The sequence below is a fragment of the Equus przewalskii genome, chromosome 10, assembly GCF_037783145.1.
Source record: "Equus przewalskii isolate Varuska chromosome 10, EquPr2, whole genome shotgun sequence".
Taxonomy (NCBI): Eukaryota; Metazoa; Chordata; class Mammalia; order Perissodactyla; family Equidae; genus Equus; species Equus przewalskii.
Genome location: NC_091840.1, coordinates 39,721,616 through 39,739,170, shown reverse-complemented (window position 1 = coordinate 39,739,170; position 17,555 = coordinate 39,721,616). Strand labels below are relative to the sequence as shown.

General features: G+C 47.1%; 1 protein-coding gene across 1 annotated transcript; it reads left to right on the top strand.

Annotated features, from left to right (window-relative positions):
• Positions 1-5,960: 5,960 nt before the first annotated feature.
• H2BN1 (H2B.N variant histone 1) lies at positions 5,961-8,825 on the top strand. Its single transcript, XM_070562578.1, is given in 3 exon segments — positions 5,961-6,164; positions 6,166-6,223; positions 8,429-8,825. Coding segments are annotated over 3 exon segments (342 nt in total). The 5' UTR covers positions 5,961-6,063; the 3' UTR covers positions 8,612-8,825.
• The last annotated feature ends 8,730 nt before the right edge of the window (positions 8,826-17,555 follow it).

Genomic DNA, 17,555 nt, shown 5'->3' with positions numbered 1-17,555 from the left:
CCCCTCTGCAGTTGACAGCTGCTGGAGAGGATCCGCTCTGGGTTTTCCATGAAAATCAACTCTGAATTTTCCACAGCAAATATTTGTTCCCATTCCACTTTCCCAGAATGCTTCTGGGCCGCCCCACCCTCCCTCTCTTTACCAGGTGCTCTGCTTCCGGAAAGACAACTCATTTCAGCCTGAGTCCCGCATGACAGAAGTAGGATGGCTAGGAAAAACATAGTCACACAGCATACTCAAAGGGCGTTTTATGAATTTATTTTATAAACCCAGATTATTCTAGAGCAGAAGGAGAAAGACAAATCCATGTTGCAGAATGACTTCATAATGCACTCGCAACCATATAGAAATGATATGGGACTCTCTGCCTTAAATATTAAAACATACTTCCTTGTCTTTCATGCAAAAGACTGGATTTGAACTAAGAATGCTGTATTAAAGACAGCATATATGCTCTCTATGGTCTCTGAAGCCTAAACTTTTTAAAAGTAAAAACAGACCCAACAGTTGCCACCCTGGTGTCATCGATAACTTGCCCACCTGTGGAATCCCTCCGTCTCCTTCCTCCCAACTCCTTCACTGCTGCCCTTCGCTCTGTAGGCCCCTCACAGGATGAAGGGAAGGGAGTTTTCATAGCAGAGATCATGGTCATAAACCACCCCGAAATCCCAGAGAGTGACTTAAAAATTTCACCTTCTCACCTCTGGCTTTTAAAGACAGACGATGAGCCAGGCAATTGCTAAAGACCTGGTCCTGGGTCCCGGGGATTTCTTTCTCTTCTGTCCCTGTAGCCCAGCTGAGCTGACATGTGACAGTGTTGCGTTGGGGACAAGGATCTTGCCTTAGCTCTTTGGAGTGGCTGATAGGGAAGACAGAGCTCCTTTTAACATAAACTAAGCACAGAGGAAGTTGGGAGATATCAGCTGAAGGGGGGGAGGAGATGGGGGAGATGGGGGAGGAAGAAGCGAAGGAAGGGGCTGCCACTGCTAGGGTCTCAGGGCAGCAAGTGGACAGTAACAAGACTCTGGTTCTCCATTTTTAGGTTTCATCGTCCTTTGATGAAAACATGTAGGCTTTCTCTCCCAAGACAAATGTCTTAAGCTCATACACAAAACAGTTTGTACATGGACTCCCTCGCCCCCTACCCAAAATAATCTGTCTATGGATCCCAAGTTAAGAACCCCTGAGCTAAGGGAAGAGGCACACCACTGGTCCTAATCACTGGGAAATGGAGAAGGGTTTAAGCAAGCCGTCACTGTCAGTATGCTGTGAGTCACCAGACAGGGCTTTCCCAAGAGTACATCCCTCTGTGTGGGCAGAGGACCCAGAGATTTAAGGCCACAGGAAAGAGTCAGATGGTGGAGGCGGACACAGCAGTGGATTGCCTCCAGAATTTTTCCTGCCAGTGACAACATCGCTTCTGACTATAAACATTTCATGGGATTGCATCCTCTTTGCTAATTACACAAGTGCTTATCACTCTGAGTCAGAGCTGGTTGTTCAAGCATGTCCCTAAGCTCACTATGACCGGGGCCGTGTCCTACTCATCCTTTTGTTTCCAGCCCTCAAGCTGTGCCTGGTGCCCCTTAGATATTTCTTGAATTGAGTAGATGAGTTAAGTAGTGAGTTAATTTATTAGTAAGTGGGTGTGCGTAGATGTCGTATTATATTTCAAGGAGTACGTGGCATTCTCTAAGCCCCAGCCAGAAAACCACTAAATCTCAAACTATTCTGGCCACTGGAAGTCATCCTAGAGCTAGAAAATTTGGGAGTATGATAGGAACCCAGGAGAGGGGAAACAAAAAGGCACACCCACACTCGGTTCATGGATTGGGGGTGTCTTAAGGCAGGACACCTCAAACTTTAAAGTGTGTAAGAATCACCTAGGAGCTTGTTAGAAATGCAGAGTCTCAGGCCCACCCCAGAGCTACTGAATCAAAACATGCATTTGACAAGATCCCCAAGTGATGCTGCTGCAGCCACTTTGCCAACCATACTTTGAGTAGCCAGATTCCAAGGAATCTTAGTGGTCATATAATCAAACACATACACCCCTTTACAGATGGGGAAACTGAGTCCCAGGCAGAGCAGCTGACTTTGACTAGGTCAAAGTGAGGCACCGATAGAGCTGAGACCAGAACTTAATACTTCTGATTTGGGTAGTGGATAGTTTCTACCACCCAACATGGACATCCATTTGTTAGACAATGTGCAGGGGGAGGAGTAAAGAGAAGTAATGGGGGACAGCACCCTAGATCTTCTCTGGGCAACTGCAGTACCTCTGTACCCCATTCCTAAGGGGGGTGCTGTTGTCCTCCTTTTCCCCATGCCCTTTTTCTCCTCTTCTAAGAGCTTGCAGTAGAGGTTGGAGAGGATATTGCTGGAGTTGGGGAAAATTCCAATTCATTGCTTCCCTCCACCTGACAAGGTAGCAAGTAGTTAATACTAATATCGCCCACCATTAATATTTGGTTAGTACCTACAGAACTGACCTTCCAGGAAGAATGGGACATCACACTCAAGGTGACATCTTCTAATCTGTCTCCCAAATCTTCTTTCCTCTTGCCATTCACCCAGAGTTTCTCAACTGGTGAGTGGCATCAGGACCCATCTCGAGTTAAGATCATGAAATAAAATGACACTAAAATGCAGTCAACTGGATTATTGGATTCCGGATCAACTGGATTTTCCAATTAACTGGGTTAATTCCTCAGACTATCTAGAGGTTGAAATAACATAAGCAGTACTTCTATCCAAATTCTGACTACCTGAGCCCTACAGAAATGATATAGGGGGAAAGTTTCAATGATTTAAAAGTAGAATCCATAAAACCTGAGACCTCAGAGGCCATGTAATCCATTGTCCTCAATACCTGAATCCCCTCTACTGTTTGCTCCACAGCCTGGACCTACCTGGGCCAATTGACTCATCAGGCCTCCCCGGTGCCCTGCAGACGTCTCCACGTTAAAGCAGGCTCCAACACCCTTCCCCTCAGTCTTCCTCCTGAATCACTGCGCAGACTCGCTCCATGCCATGTATGCCACCCAACTCTCAATGGTCCCATCTTCTGCTCTTGTTACTTATTGTTCTTATTTATGAGCTTGGATGGTCCTTTGGCTCTGATAGTCCAGCAAGATAGGACTAGGTTGAAGTGAATTATAATCAAGGAGGGGAGCCAAGATCATCGCCAGTTTAAGGAGGAGCCTCCTGTTTCTCTTGAGTTGACGTGCCTTTTAGAGTTTGTATCCACAGAATCCTATTTTTGCTGATCTCTTTGAAGTCTGCCTTCTCGATGTCTAAAGTCTGTGTCTGACTGTGTTTGTCTCTTAGCCACAGAACAGTCACTTTCTCCTAGTGTCCCCATCCTTCCCAAGTCTCTCGTTAGCTCTTCTGTACTGAATAGGATTTGGCTCAGAGTGTCATTTTCCCCATACTCGGGAGGCAGTGGTGGTACAGTGGCGCTCGAGCTTTAGGTACCTGTACCAGAGGCTTAGGATAGTGGTTGGGGATCTTCATTTTAATAAACAGCCCAGGAAGTTCTGCTGCAGGTGGGCAGGGGCCCTAACTTGGAGAAATATTGATGGGAATTTTGGTGTCAGACACACCGGAGTTCACTTCCTAGCTCTGCGGCTTACTACCTGTGTGACCTTGACCAAACTAGTTCATCTGTCTAAGCCTCAATTCCCTCGTCTTTATTAAAGAGATGATAAAACCCACTTCCTAGCATTAAAACAATGAAATGAGATGACATCTATAAAGTGCTCTGTATAATTCAAGGCGGGTAGCAAGCACTCAGTAAACACAAGCCAGCATAGCTATTAGCGTAATTGCTCCCTTTCTCTTCAGGATAGGGAAATTATTGTCAGGTAATAATTTACTGCATGCCCTTTTTAGCAAACTAAAATTTCTAATATCTGCCTGTGAGTCTTCTAATCACCCGGTGATTTTCTTCTGTGTGAGTTTTGTGATTCCTACTGGTGATTTATTACCATTCCCATGCATAGCCATGGGCTTTGCACTTAGCGGGGGGTCAAAATTTGTGGACTATTTTTGAATGAGTGAATGCCACCTGGCCAGGCCTTCTGTGCTACACTCCCACCGCAACACCACATCTGTTCTTCTTTTCCTCCCCCAAATGCCCTCCAGCATCCCCTTGACATTCCTTGTTGATCTAGTTCCCTCCTGGCCTGATCCTTCCCGTTGCCCCAGTCCAGTGAAGAGCGCCCTCCCATGAAGCCTTGATGATACCTGCCAGTTTGTATTTATTTCTTTGCCTTAAAACTTCCAATCCACTTCCTCATATATGCTCTATGCATATATTATGTTTTTGAATAGAGAAATAATAAGAGATGAAGCTAGTGAAATGATAGTAGGAGTTGAGGTGGTGGGTGGCGCCTGGCTTTGACCACCAGGGAACCACTTTTTCCTTTTTCCTTTCACAGAAGCGTTCAGTTGAACCTCTGTTGTTGTTGTTATCAAGTGATTAATTCAGAAGACTTGAGCATCCACTATGGATAAGTTACATCCCATGTTCTCCATCAATGAATACATCCCTGTGGCAACAGCGCAGGGCACACACTTATAACTACAAGGATCGTGGGGCTCTGGTGTTGAGGTTTGCAAGGTGGTAGAGCATGGGGTTAGAAGCAAAGGCCCAAGGGCTGGTTCTGCCACTTATGTACTGTCCGTGACCCTGAACAAGTCACTTCAGCCCTCTGAGACTCAGTTTCCTCTTCTGTAAAGTGAGAGTAATACTAGTATCGTACCTCATAATGGTGCTATGATAATTAAATGAGATAAAGTGTGTTAAATACTTAGCATGGGGTCTTGGGACAGTTAGGGCTCAATAAGTGTAAGCTGACACTGCTGTTATTATCCACCAGTCCCCTCACCGGGGCTTTGATGCGGCTCCTAACTAGGTGGGAGAGGAAAGGCTGTCTGTTCTGACCGGGTTCTTCTCGTCCTTTCACACCCTGGTTCTCTGCTGTCTTATTTTCTCTTGGTTTGTGTCAGGCTGGTCACTTATAGCTGAGCTGATATGCTCATTGCAGGCAGCGCACGGCCTCTGGAGCTACAGTTTCTCAACATTCAGTCTTGAACGTGGGGTGACTTCCTGGCTTTCCTATTTATGCTTTGTCACCTGAGTTCCTAATTGCTGTTGCAAAACCAGGTACATATTTGCCTTTCAGGAGATACATTTCTTTCCCAATTCAAATACAAATACATGGGGCATAAGCATGATGCCCATGAAAAGCGGCTCCCCCTACCCCAACCCCAGCCCCACATCTCATGGTGGTGTATTAGGAAGGTTTTATAGATCAATGAATCCCAAATCTAGCTCCTTATTAGATTCACCTGGGATGCTTTAGAAAACCACAGCTTCCTACATTCCACTCCCAGTCCTTTTCAACTGAAATTTTTGTGGCTAAGAACCACTGTAATAAGAACACCTAGAGTTACACACAGAAAACGAATACCTTCTGAGATGAGTGTGGCCTGGGAGATTGATGGCCATTACATTAAAGTTGGTTGTTCTCTCTTTCACATGGGATAGAGCTGAAGACAGCTGAAGATTTTTTTTTTTGAGGAAGGTTAGCTCCAAGCTAACATCTGCTGCCAATCCGCCTCTTTTTTGCTGAGGAAGATTGGCCCTGAGCTAACATCCATGCCCATCTTCCTCTGCTTTATATGTGGGACGCCTGCCACAGCGTGGCTTGCCAAGTAGTGCCGTGTCCGCACCTGGCATCCAGACTGGCAAACGCTGGGCTGCCGAAGCGGAACGTGTGAATTTAACCGCTGCGCCACCGGGCAAGCCACAGAAAGCTGAAGATTTTGTTTCCCGCCTCATGCTCCTTTCAGGAATGCAACACCAGCCTGCTTTAGACTCTACACCTAATATCTCTTAAGGATTCTGAGAGCCTGCATCTCTGGCAGGTGTAGTCAGTCACCACTGATTTTATTAGGAAAGAGTTTCTTCCAGCTCTCCCTATAAAACCTCTTTGGAGGGTGCACTTGCTTAAGGCCACTGCTCTGAGCTACAAGTGTAAGGATTAAGCCTTCCGCATGTACTTCATTTGCTTACGTGGCCTAAGATTCCCTAAGAAGACTACAAATTATATTCTAGCCAAAAAGAAGTATGAGTGGACCAGCTCAGCTGTTGGGAAAGAGGAGGAGGAAGAAGAAGGAGGCGTATTTTAGTTACATGGGGAAAATCCTAAAGCAAGTGAGTTGCAACTCTCTATAGAAGCTTAGAATGGCCAAGACAGGGATCGCGTTAGGGGCCCTGGGTGTGATCTTGACTTCAACTTATTCTGATACAGGAATCCTTCTTCACACATTGAGTTAAGTTGTGTGCAAACAGCTCCTATAAACTGGATCTGCTAATGGCTGCTATCTTCTCCCGCTTGGCTTGCTTTCTACTGGCAGCAACTCTGAACACCTGAGCCTCCAGTGTCTCTTTTTTTCTTGTGTCTGTTGACAGGCAATCTGTAAACTGATTCTTAAATACCCTCCCCTTTTCTTGGGGAGAGGGGATTCACCACCTCGTCTGTTCTATCACTTTGAAGAGCTGCATATATCAGGTTTTCATTAAATGGTGCTCTGTACTTAGAATATTCCTTAAGTGGGTAGGCACTCTTATTCCTGCTTGCCATCCACCTAACCTCACCCCATGGCATAAAAAATATAGAAAACAAAATCAGGAAAGTCTCCCCCTTCAAAAGAAGCAATAGGGAAGAGAGTGAGGAGATTCTATGAAAGATGTGCTAAGGCTTGATTTTGGATTTTACTTCTTCATGACAATGAAGCAAGGCTGAGTGCTCATGTGTGTAATTGTAGCAAAGCTCTCTGTATTCCGGTAGCATCATTTTGAATCTGTTGCTTACCTTGGGAGAAGAAGAGAAAAATGGGAATAAGGAAAGAAAAGAGAAGGAGAGAAGGTGTATGAAGGTGTATGAAATTGAGCAGGGTTTCTCAACCGCAGCGCTGTTGACATTTTGGGGCTGGATAATTCTTTGTTGTTGGGGGAGTGGGGGATGCGCTGTCCTGTGCATTGTAGGATGTTGAGCAGCATCCCTGGTCTCTACTCACTAAATGCCAGTAGGACGCTCCCTCCCTGTTGTGACAACAAAAATGTCCACAGTTATTGTGCAATATCCCCTGGAGGGCAAAATCGCCCCCATTGAGGACCACTGCTGGAGATCCTGCATTTGGCCAGAAGGGCCCCTCCATAGGAATATTTGGACTAAGCAGTCCTCTAGTTGTTAGTCTTTTCTTGGCCTGTGCTTGACCTTGTGGGTCTGGCAGGCCGCTCTGCTTCTTCAAACCTCCCAAAGGTCGGGTCTGTGCCTTGGGTCAGCCTCTCAGGGTGCTGTGGGGATAAAACAAGATGTGGGTTGGATAAATGTATTGCGTGTCTAAGCGTGAGCCAGGGCTGCTCCGGCAGCTCAGATGAAAACAGTGGGGGCTCTATCATTATGGGGCTTGTGATCCTGTGAGGGAGGGACATTGAGGAAATACTTGTAAGTTATTAGATGCAGGAGAAGCCTTTCGAATCCCGCTTCAAGGATTTCCTTTCACAAAAAAGGAACTGAGGCCCGGCGCGAGAATACGACTTGCTTACATGACATCTCATTTCCAGACAGAGGTAGGATTAGAGGCCTGGGTGAGTGATTCTCAGGGGGGCATTCTTTTGACTATTGCAGCTGCCTCTCGAACTTTAGACAAGAACTCTAATGACATGAAGCGGTGTGATAGGCTCTGAGAACACGGAGGGCTCTGGTCCTCAGTGGGAGGTTGTGTGGAAGGCAGATATACCAGAGATGGCTCCTGGGGACGAGCCTTAAAGGATGGCTAGGATTTGAAAGGTAGAGTGGCGTGTGGGCATGGTAGGTAGAGGTGACAGATAAACAGTGGCATGGAGACTGAAAACACAGAGACACATCTGAGGAAGAGCAAGCTGTCCCAGCTTGGCTGGAGATCATGTTGGCACAAGGACATCAGCCTGGAAATTGAGAAGCATTAAAGTGCTTACTTATATGAAATATAGAGTGTGAAAGTATACACTAAACTAAAATTATATTTTCCATCTCCACAACATGTTGGATGTTAACTCTGACTCTATTAGGAAAGACTGAGGTACAAAAGTTGAAGTGACCAGAGTTAGTCTGTATTCTCCAGACACGAGTTATCTTGCTCACCAACTACAAATTCCCCTCTCCCTCCAACTTCCTCAGAGACAGCTGACAGGTACAATGGCCAGGTTTCTTGCATCAAATCCCCACCGTTGTCCCTTTTGTGGTTCCTGTGGTTCCACATGTGCACGAATCCACACAAGCCATAGACGCATGGGTGCTGGGGTAGACTATAAATCGCTCACTATGGGAAGCCTTCTCGTCTCTGTCTCACCCTCATGCCATTTCTCCCCCAGACCCACCCAGACTTCAGTGGGTACTCCTGGATCTTGGATGCCCTGGGCTCTCTGGAGGATTGGCGGCTGGAACGGGTTAGCCTGGAGGCGGTTAGGCTGTCCTTCTACAACCACAGGAGAGCCGTCACCAGCCGAGAGATCCTTGAAGCAGTCAAGCAGAGATCCTCTCAGAAGAGCTTTTGAGTAAATGAAGTGGTTCTGAATGGCCCTGTTCTTGAAATGATTGCACTTGTCAAAAACAAAAGTTGGATATCAGAAGGCTGAGTTGGAAGAACAAGGCATCTGAGATGTACCTGCTGCACCAGGAGTCCTGGTGCCCCACACCTGCTCTCTGGGTCCTGTGGTTTTAGCCTCTGAATTAATTTTGTGAAAAAAAGAATAAAGTCATTTTCTATTGGTGTGTGGGTGTTATGCCTGTGGGTTATGGCTTTTACATTTTTCTCAGGCATGCTTATCCCCTGTTTTGAACTTACTTGTTGTCTTTTTGGAGGACACAGTTCAACCCATCATCGCCCCCTCCCCCTCTAGGGTGGAGGCTGCTGCCCTGGAATGAACTCATGATTTTTTTTTTTTTAATTTAAGTACCTCTACCTTGATTTACAAGAAATAAAAAATAAAGAGAAAAGAGATCTGTTTGCTCTTTGAGTATGGGGCTCATGGTATTGGTTATCTACGTAGCACTTAGCATAATAGCAGGTACGTAATATGTGATGGATAAGCTGGTCTCGACAGTGGAAAAAAAATATTATAAAATACAATAATTTGGGAGCAGAAAGAATAAATGGTCTGATATATTTTAGATATGGCGGTCTGGAAAAGCCTGGGCAGGTGACATGAAGGAAGAGAAGGTGCTAAGCATGGGGAAGGATTCTGGGCAGAGGGAACAGCCTGAGCAAAAGTCCTGAGGCAGGCAGGAAAGCATTTAGCTTGTTAGAGAAATTAAATGAAAGTCAGGGTTCTAGCAAGCAAGGGAGAGCACAGTAGGAGGTGAGGTTGGAGAGAAAGGCTGGGGCCAAGTCAGGCAGGGGTGGGTTTTTATTCCAGGGCGGTGTGAAGCCACTGAAAGATTTTAACTAGGGAATTGGCGTCTTGTTTAGCTTTTTTGTCCTGTTTTTGTTTTTAGTTGAGGTGTAACCTCCAGTAAAGTGTACAAATTATAAGCACACCTCAAAGTTTTACATATATATCCAGATTAAGATACAGAACATGTCCATCACTGTTGATACTATGTCAAGAATAGGTTGAAGAGAGTGTGGAAATGGGAAGATTAGTTAGAGATGTTTTGTATGAATTGAGCAGAGAGATGATAGTGGCTGCGTAAGTGTGGGTAGCAGTCAAGATTGAAAGAAGTGAAGAGATTTGAAATGCAAATCTATTGACTCTTCCTCAAAAGGTAGAGTCAATAGAATTTGCTAATGGAATGGGCATATGGAGTGAATAGAAAAGTGATGATTGCTAGGTTTTGAGCTTGAGCAGTGTGGCGGACGATGGTGTCACTTAGAGAAGACTACAGGAAGGAGGACAGGTGTTGGGGGGAGAATTCCATTCTGTACAGGTTAAGTTTTAAACACCCATGAAACATGCAAATGGAGATGTCAATTGATAGGGCTGGACCAAAGATACAAATTTGGGTGTCATCAGCATAAAAAGGGGATATATAAATCATCAGGAATGGGTGTGATTACCTAAGAAGATGGGGTAAAAAGGAAAAGACAAGATGATCCAGAACCAAGACCATAGGAATTCTAATATTTAGAATCAGATAGTGGAGAACTGGCAAAGGAAACCAAGGAGGAGACATCTGAGAAGTCAGGAGGAGGTGGTGTCATGGAAGCCAAGAGGGGAGAAAGTGGTCCGGTCTGCTATGCCCTATCCAGGGGAGAGTGTTAAAAGGAGATATTTATGTCCGTTGCATTTGGTGACATGGAGATCATAGTGGCCTTGAGAAAGTCAGCTCACTGGAGCAGGGTGGGTATTGGGCAGATCTGAGGAGGCTGAAGGGTGACTGGGAGGTTGTCAGTAGAGACAACTATTTTGACGGTGTTGAGACAAAAAGAGAAATTTAGCACTGAAAGAGGACAGAGACATGGGCCGATAGCCAGAGTCACTTGGTATAGAGAGAGAGAGATTTAAGGTGAGATGCTAGAGCTTAATTGTTTGCCAGTGGGAATTCCCCAGGATAGAAGGAGATATTAATCCAGAAGAAAGTAGAGAAAGTCAAAGGATCCAGGACCTTGAGAAGGTGAGGGGGTGGGACTCAGAGTAGAAGTGAAGGAAGAGAAGATGTGGACACACGTTGGTCAGTTTAGAGATTCGATGATGAAAAGAAGAGGAAGTTAGTACCTATTTTCTCTTTTTTGATGGAACAAGTGAAAGTGGAGGAGGGGCACGGGAGGCTTGAAGATAAGATATGAAGTTGTTTTCAGAGGGAGTGGGGGAGTGAGACTTGAACTCATGTGGACAGATTGCTCACCAGGAATGCGTGTCTGTTTAAGGTCTGTGATCATGAGTCGAAAGCAAAGCCAGTCTTGCCGTGGGACCTGCTCCAGCCTCATGTGTCTGCTCCAGTGCGGTGCCGAGAATGCAGCTTGGGTTCTGCTGAGTGAGCCAGGAAGGAGACAGGGGCAAGGGAGTGGCTCCATGATGGACCATGCAATCCAGGCCAGCCAGGAGGGGCAGGGGGACGAGACGGGTGAGCACATTGTGGGGTTCACAGAAGGCCCAGAAGATGTCAGGCTTGTAAAGTGAGTCTTAAAGAAGGACTTTTCTTTCTCCAGCACCCTTTAGCGTTAGCTAACCCATGAGGGCACTTGCCTAAGAAGCAGGGGTGACACCCAGTGACCACTCTTTGAAGTGCACCACTGGGTTGTCGGTGATCCTGAAGCACCCTTGTGTGAAATAATCAGGGGGGTTCTGCGCCATGGGGAGGCACTCATGCCCTCCCGCATTCTCTCCATAGTTGTCTCTGTGGGATCCTGTCCTATGACTGTCCCAGCGCTCTCTAAGCGGATGGAGAGGCTGCTGCTCAAGGGGGTAACTAGAAGTGGACAGCCGAGGCACTGAGGGCAGTCTGGGGGCTGTTAGCTCAGACCTGGGCTTCTCTGCTAGGTTCCTGCTGTCCTGGGGATTCGGGACAAGCATTCTAGGATGGCTTTGGGCGTTCCCAAAGCCCTGCCAGGGTGTAGACAAACGCCAGGTAGTGACACAAGCCTCTTCCAGCCCACCGTTGTCCTGGGGAGTTATCATGCTGGCTGACTCAAGAACTGAGTGAGGACTCCCCTCTCTCTACCTCCCCCTGAGAGTTGACTGACCTCAGGATCTGAGAGGGTCCTAATGTCTCTGGCTCCGCCTAGGCTCCTCCTGCCCCAAGGACTGGGATCTGGCTTAGTCTAGAGGGAAACCTGGGTTGCTCCCTAGTCCTGTTACCCATCATAGGTATTGGGCTAGACTTTTGGGCCAAGGAGTTGGGTCCCTTAGTTAGGGGCTGTTCCACCCATAGTAAATACAAAGAGGACTGAGATAGGATGCCTAGCCCCTTTTACAATGACCTGAGGTACTTTTACTGTTCTAATTACCTTTTACTAGGACCTCCTATTTATCTTTCACTTTCAGAGGTTAGCAAGTCAGGTTTTAAGTCCAAGCACCAGAGGGAGAAATGGAGGTGTGTCTCTGAGGCGTGAACCCTGGAGTGGGGCAGGTGAGGAGGATGGTTTCTAAGGTGGTCAAGAAATGAAGGAAGACTGTCTGACTCACCTCGAACCCTCTTCCCCACCTCTTCTCTCACAATCCCCAGCTGGAAGTTGACTTTGAACTTCAGGGCAGCCTGGTGTAGTGGAAAGAGCTTGCGCTGAACTTGGGGTCAGGTAATCAGTTGACCACATCTGTTTCCACATCTGTAAAATGATGATGGCAATGCCCACTGCACAGGGTAGTGAAAGTTAAATAACGTACATGAAAATGTTTCTTACATCGACATGGTGCTTTGGTTTAAAGCGTTATTATTAGATTTTCACAGTAAGGTAGACTTCATACGTTTTAAGGAGAAAGAAAAACTGAATGGCAATGAAATTCCATTAGAGGTGATCACTGGGGGCGGGGCGGGGGGCGGTCCATCAGAGGCAAGGTGGCGGCTGATGTCCCTTCCAAGACTGAGAGAGCACAGAGGGAGGAGCGTGTAAGGAGAAGCACACCAACAGGCCTTGGAGCCAGACAGACTTAGCTTCAGACCCCAGCTCCACCTGTTACTACCTGTGGCACCTCGGACAAGTCACGGAACCTCCCAGGTTGTCAGTGTCCCCCTGTGTGCAATGGAGATACTTCCTACCTCCCTGATTGTTGGTTGTCCAATAACAGATTGTTGAGACAATTAGATGAGGTGCTGCCTGTAAAACCCTGGAACAGAGTAGGCACTCAATGAGTGGTATGTTGAAAACTCATCAATTCAGGTAGTTCCAAACCAAGTATTTGGGGCATATATTATGGGCTAGGCACCATGCTAGGTGCTGGGTGACAACGCACAGCTTTCAGTCGGACAATTCTGGTTCAGATCCTAGCTTTACCACTTACTGGCTGTAGAAACATATTTAACTTCTTTGAGCCCCAGCTTCCTCATATGTAAAGTGAGGGAGAATGAAGCCTATTGTAAGAGATTGTTGTAATAAGTATAGAATCTATGTAAAGCATTTAGCACACTACTGGCACATAAAAAGTGTAAAAAATGGCAGCGATTGTGATGAACACAGTTATTTTGAAGCAGTAAAAGGAGGAGATGCTGATGGATCAGATTTAAAGCTGGACCCAAATGACTTTTCTTTGTTGATAGCATTAAATCCATTCTTTTTCCAAAGATTGGCCCTGAGCTAACATATGTTGCCAATCTTCTTTTTTTTTCTCTTCTCCTCAAAGCCCTGTGGTACATGGTTGTATATTCTAGTTGTAGGTCCTTCTGGCTCTGCTGTGTGGGATGCCACCCCAGCATGGCTTGATGAGCAGTGCTAGGTCCGCACCCAGGATCCGAACCAGTGAAGCCCTGGGCTGCCGAAGCCGAGTGCATGAGCTTAACCACTCGGCCACAGGGCCGGCCCCTTCAATCCATTCTTGAACCAACCTTGTCTGAATTAAATAAAATATGAGATGTTATTTCTCCTTATACACATGTGCTCTTTACCCCCTAAATACATAAAGCAAGAGAGAGTTCCATTGACTCTGAAGAGGTGTGGCAAAATACTAAAATGGGCAAGAGAGGACAGCTGTGAAATTTGCCTTTAGAGTTCTTTAGAAAAGTTTTTTGAGGATTTTAAGTGTTTTCGCCAAGAGTATCGTTTTCCCTGCTCGCCACCATTGCCCAGGTGCCCACACCTTAATGTCCCTGGGGAAATCCCCATTTATGGTCTCTGTCTCCCTGGTCCAGTTGCCTTGACTTAGAGGAAATGCAAACTTGACCTTTGTTCCCAGTGGGGATCCTGGCCCAGCCCGGCCTGCTAGCTGCAGCCTCCTCCTGCCTTCTCCTTTCTCCCAGCTTCCTGGTTCTGCCCCTTGGCTCTGGCCAGGTCCAGCAGTTCTAAAGTTTGCTGCCTTTTGCTCCTGCAAGGACTGGCTTTCAACATGGTCTCTGTCCACGCCCACAGCTGAGCAAAGGCCTGACCTGTGTGTACACAAACCCCTCCCTGGCTGGCCTCTCCCTGGAAAGTTGATCACTAGCCCATAAAAGGGCCCAAACACTCAAAACAAGACTCACGGTCAGATTGGGGATTTAAAATTGTGACTTTTTAATTCAGGTCAACCTTCCTTCTTTTCCAATGCTGCTGCCTTATCCTTTCTGAGTGTTTCCCACGGGCCTAACCCTCCTGTCTTAAACCTTCCAGTGGCTGCCGAGCCCCAGAGGGCTTCCCATGCTGGGAATGGTCTAGAGTTCCTATCCCCACTGTAGAATGACTGTGACAATAGCCACGCTTTATTTTCACTCCTGCCACAAGTGTTTCTTGAGCACCTACTAAGTGCCAGGCACTGTTCTAGATAGTGGGGGTTGGCAGGGAACAAGACAGTAAAGTCCTTGCCCTCACGGAGCTTATATTCTGAAAGTGGAGAAACACTAAACAAATATCTAGTGCACTCTTGGGTAGTGATAAATGCCATTAAAAAACCACATGAGGGCCAGGGGAGGGCGGAGGACAGGAGGTACCCCTGTAGATGGGGTGATCAGGGAAGACGGCTCTGTGGAGGTGACTCTGAGCAGACGCCTGAGCAAAGGGAGGGAGTGAGCCAGGGGATAACGGTGATAAGCCTTCCAGGCAGATGGGAAAGCGCACCAGTCTTCATCAGGGAATGTTCAAGAAGTGGATCCACCTATTTAACAAGCATGAAGATCAAGAAATGGAAATGGAGCGTGCATCCTGCCCCGAAGGGCAATCTGAGGCCTGCCTCCCGGGCACAGCCCAGCCCCGATGTGGGGTGAGTGAGGCATGCTTGAGGAACATCAAGGAGGCCCCATTTTTTTCCATGTCGTACTGTGATGAGCACTTGTAAAAAAATTGTGATAAAATATACGTAACATAAGCTTTACCAGTTTTAACCATTTTTCACTATACGGTTCACCGGCATTAAGCACATTCACATTGCTGTGCAACCATCACCCCCTTCCTCTCCAGCACTTTTTTCATCTTCTCAAAATGAAACTCTGTACCCATTAAACAATAACTCCCTATTCCTTCCTCTGCCACCCCCTAGCAACCAGTGTTCTACTTTCTATGTGATGAGCGCTTTAAACACTCTATCTCATTTGATCCTCAAAACAACTGTAGGCCACAGGTTTTCCTGGCATCCCCATTCTCCAGATTAAACTGAGGGAGCTAAGATCACACAGCCCCTAACTGGAGGAGGCAGAGCTCAAGTCGCAGTTTTGGCTCAGCTGGCTCAGCTCCTCGTCTTAATCTCCTACCTGGTAGGGGCGAAGGATGTCAATCTGCTGTCCCTTGAATGGCCCGGAGGTGGGTCAGGAGGGTTCAGTGAGGGTTACAGGCAGTGTGAGAAGCTTTTCTTGCTGGGGCAGGAGGGGTTTGTTGCGCCTGACTGGTCCTGCCTGTCTGGAAGGAAGGGGCTGCTGCCCAGAGATAGGGGTTGGGGGTGGAGGGGAAGGTAGCTGATCCACACCTGTCTCCTTTCCCACCTTGGTCTTCTGAGCTGTCTTTCAGGGGCACTCAGCTGCCCAGAGTGGATGAGCATGAGCATCTTCAGTGCTTGGTATCCAGTCTGCCAAGCAGCCCTGTCCCCACCTGTTTATTACGAGGACATAACACAGCAATGGGTGCTGCAAAAAGGGTCACCCAGTAGCTTCACACGACACAGAGACAGCTAGGCAGCAGGCATCAGAAGGAAAAAAACAAAACGAAAGGATATCAAGATGGGACAGGCAGAAGAGTAGATACCTGGCTCACACCAGGGCCAGAGTGAGTGCATTTTTGAGGATGGGGTGCATGTGAAACTGGGATAGAGTGGCCCTATCTGTGGTAGCCATAGCCAGGCCATGACAAGCAGCTAGCTGATACCCAGGTCACTGCAAAAGCTAGCAGTTTCCGGCTTTGGGTGGTCTGGGCTTCAGTGCTGGGGAGTCCACTCCCTGCCTTACTACTTACAAGCTGAAAGAGCTCAGGGAAGTTGCTTTATCCTTCCGAGTCCATCTCCTGCCTTGAAACATAATCAGACTGACTTTTCAGGGTTGATGAGATCAAATGGGATAAGGCATGGAAGATGCCTAATCAGAGTCTGGTACCTAGTCGGTGCTCAACAAATGTTTCCTCCTTGTCTAGGCAGAGCACAGTCTTGCACCCACCAGCCAGGAGCCGAGCCTTTTCCCCCCTCACCACAGTCAGCACCATTTCCCACCTGCTGTTTCTCCTCTCTAATCATAGGGTTCAGCTCTCAATTTAGAGACCCTTGCAATAGTTTGATGTTCGGACTGAGTGGGGAGAGGCCATATGTAGGGGTGTTTGTCCTGCACCCATCCCTCTTACCTTTGTTGGGGAAAGCCCCTTGCATGCGGAGACAATGGAAGGCAGGATACCGCCTGTGCCTTACCTCCCGCAGTGGAAGCAGACAGGGTGAGGTCCCACCCAGGACTTTGAATCTGGGATGAAGGATAATGTTGAAGAGAGGGTCACAATCTTTTCAGGGCAGTGGTGCCCAGCCCCTGGAGCCCATTTCCTAATCTGGGTCTTCAGTCTCCTGCTGATTCTGTGGGCAACCCATGTCCTTCCAACAAGTCCCCTTTCCACGTGGAACGATCAATCAGTTTCTATTGCTTACAAGTAAGAACACTGAGTGTCACACAAGGTCTTCTCAGATTAATCCAGGGAGACTTCAAGGAGCATTGGGATGGCAGGAGGTGCTAGAAGGAGAGAGCTGGCTAGGAAAGGCGCTGACCCAACCTAAGTACTACCCTGTACCCCCCACAGCTAGGGAGTGGGTGGTCAGTTGGGACATTTACACTGTCAGCTCCAGGCAGCAGCTGAACTATTTTTTTGGTTGGTTTATTTGTTTGTTTTGGTAAGTCTTTACAAACTTTATAAGTCTTGTGTTACAAACTCCCCAAGGTTACAGCTTTCTTTCACATCTCTCCTACAGAGTCAAAAGTGTCTAAACCACCCAAGACAAAAATACCACTCCCTTCTTCTCAGAGTATCTCCAAGAAAAGGAAACCCTTATTGTCCCCAGTGAGCCCTTCTGATTGCTGATACGTAAGACCACTTTCCTTACACAGGTTTGGCCTCTCTGTGAAAGCATTTTAGAGGGTAATAAAATCATCGTTCAGCCTTCTTGTCTCTGAGTGCTGATGGTGGGGAACCTCACTGGCTCACTGGGCCAGGCACTTAACAAAAAGAGTGAGGTGGGAGTGCATGCGCATGTGTTGTATGCAGTGGGGAGCAGTGGGCCAGGACAGCAAGCCGGGACACTCAACCACCCCTCTCCTACTGTTGCTACCAATGGAATGTGGGCTGCATTTTGAGAGATCTTAGGAATTTTCCAGAGAAGCTGGAAATCTAGAGGTGTAAGTGAAATTCCTGATTTTTAAAAATGTTGGCAACTGAATGATTTTTTTAAAGAACTATGAGCCAAAAAAACACCTCTGTGG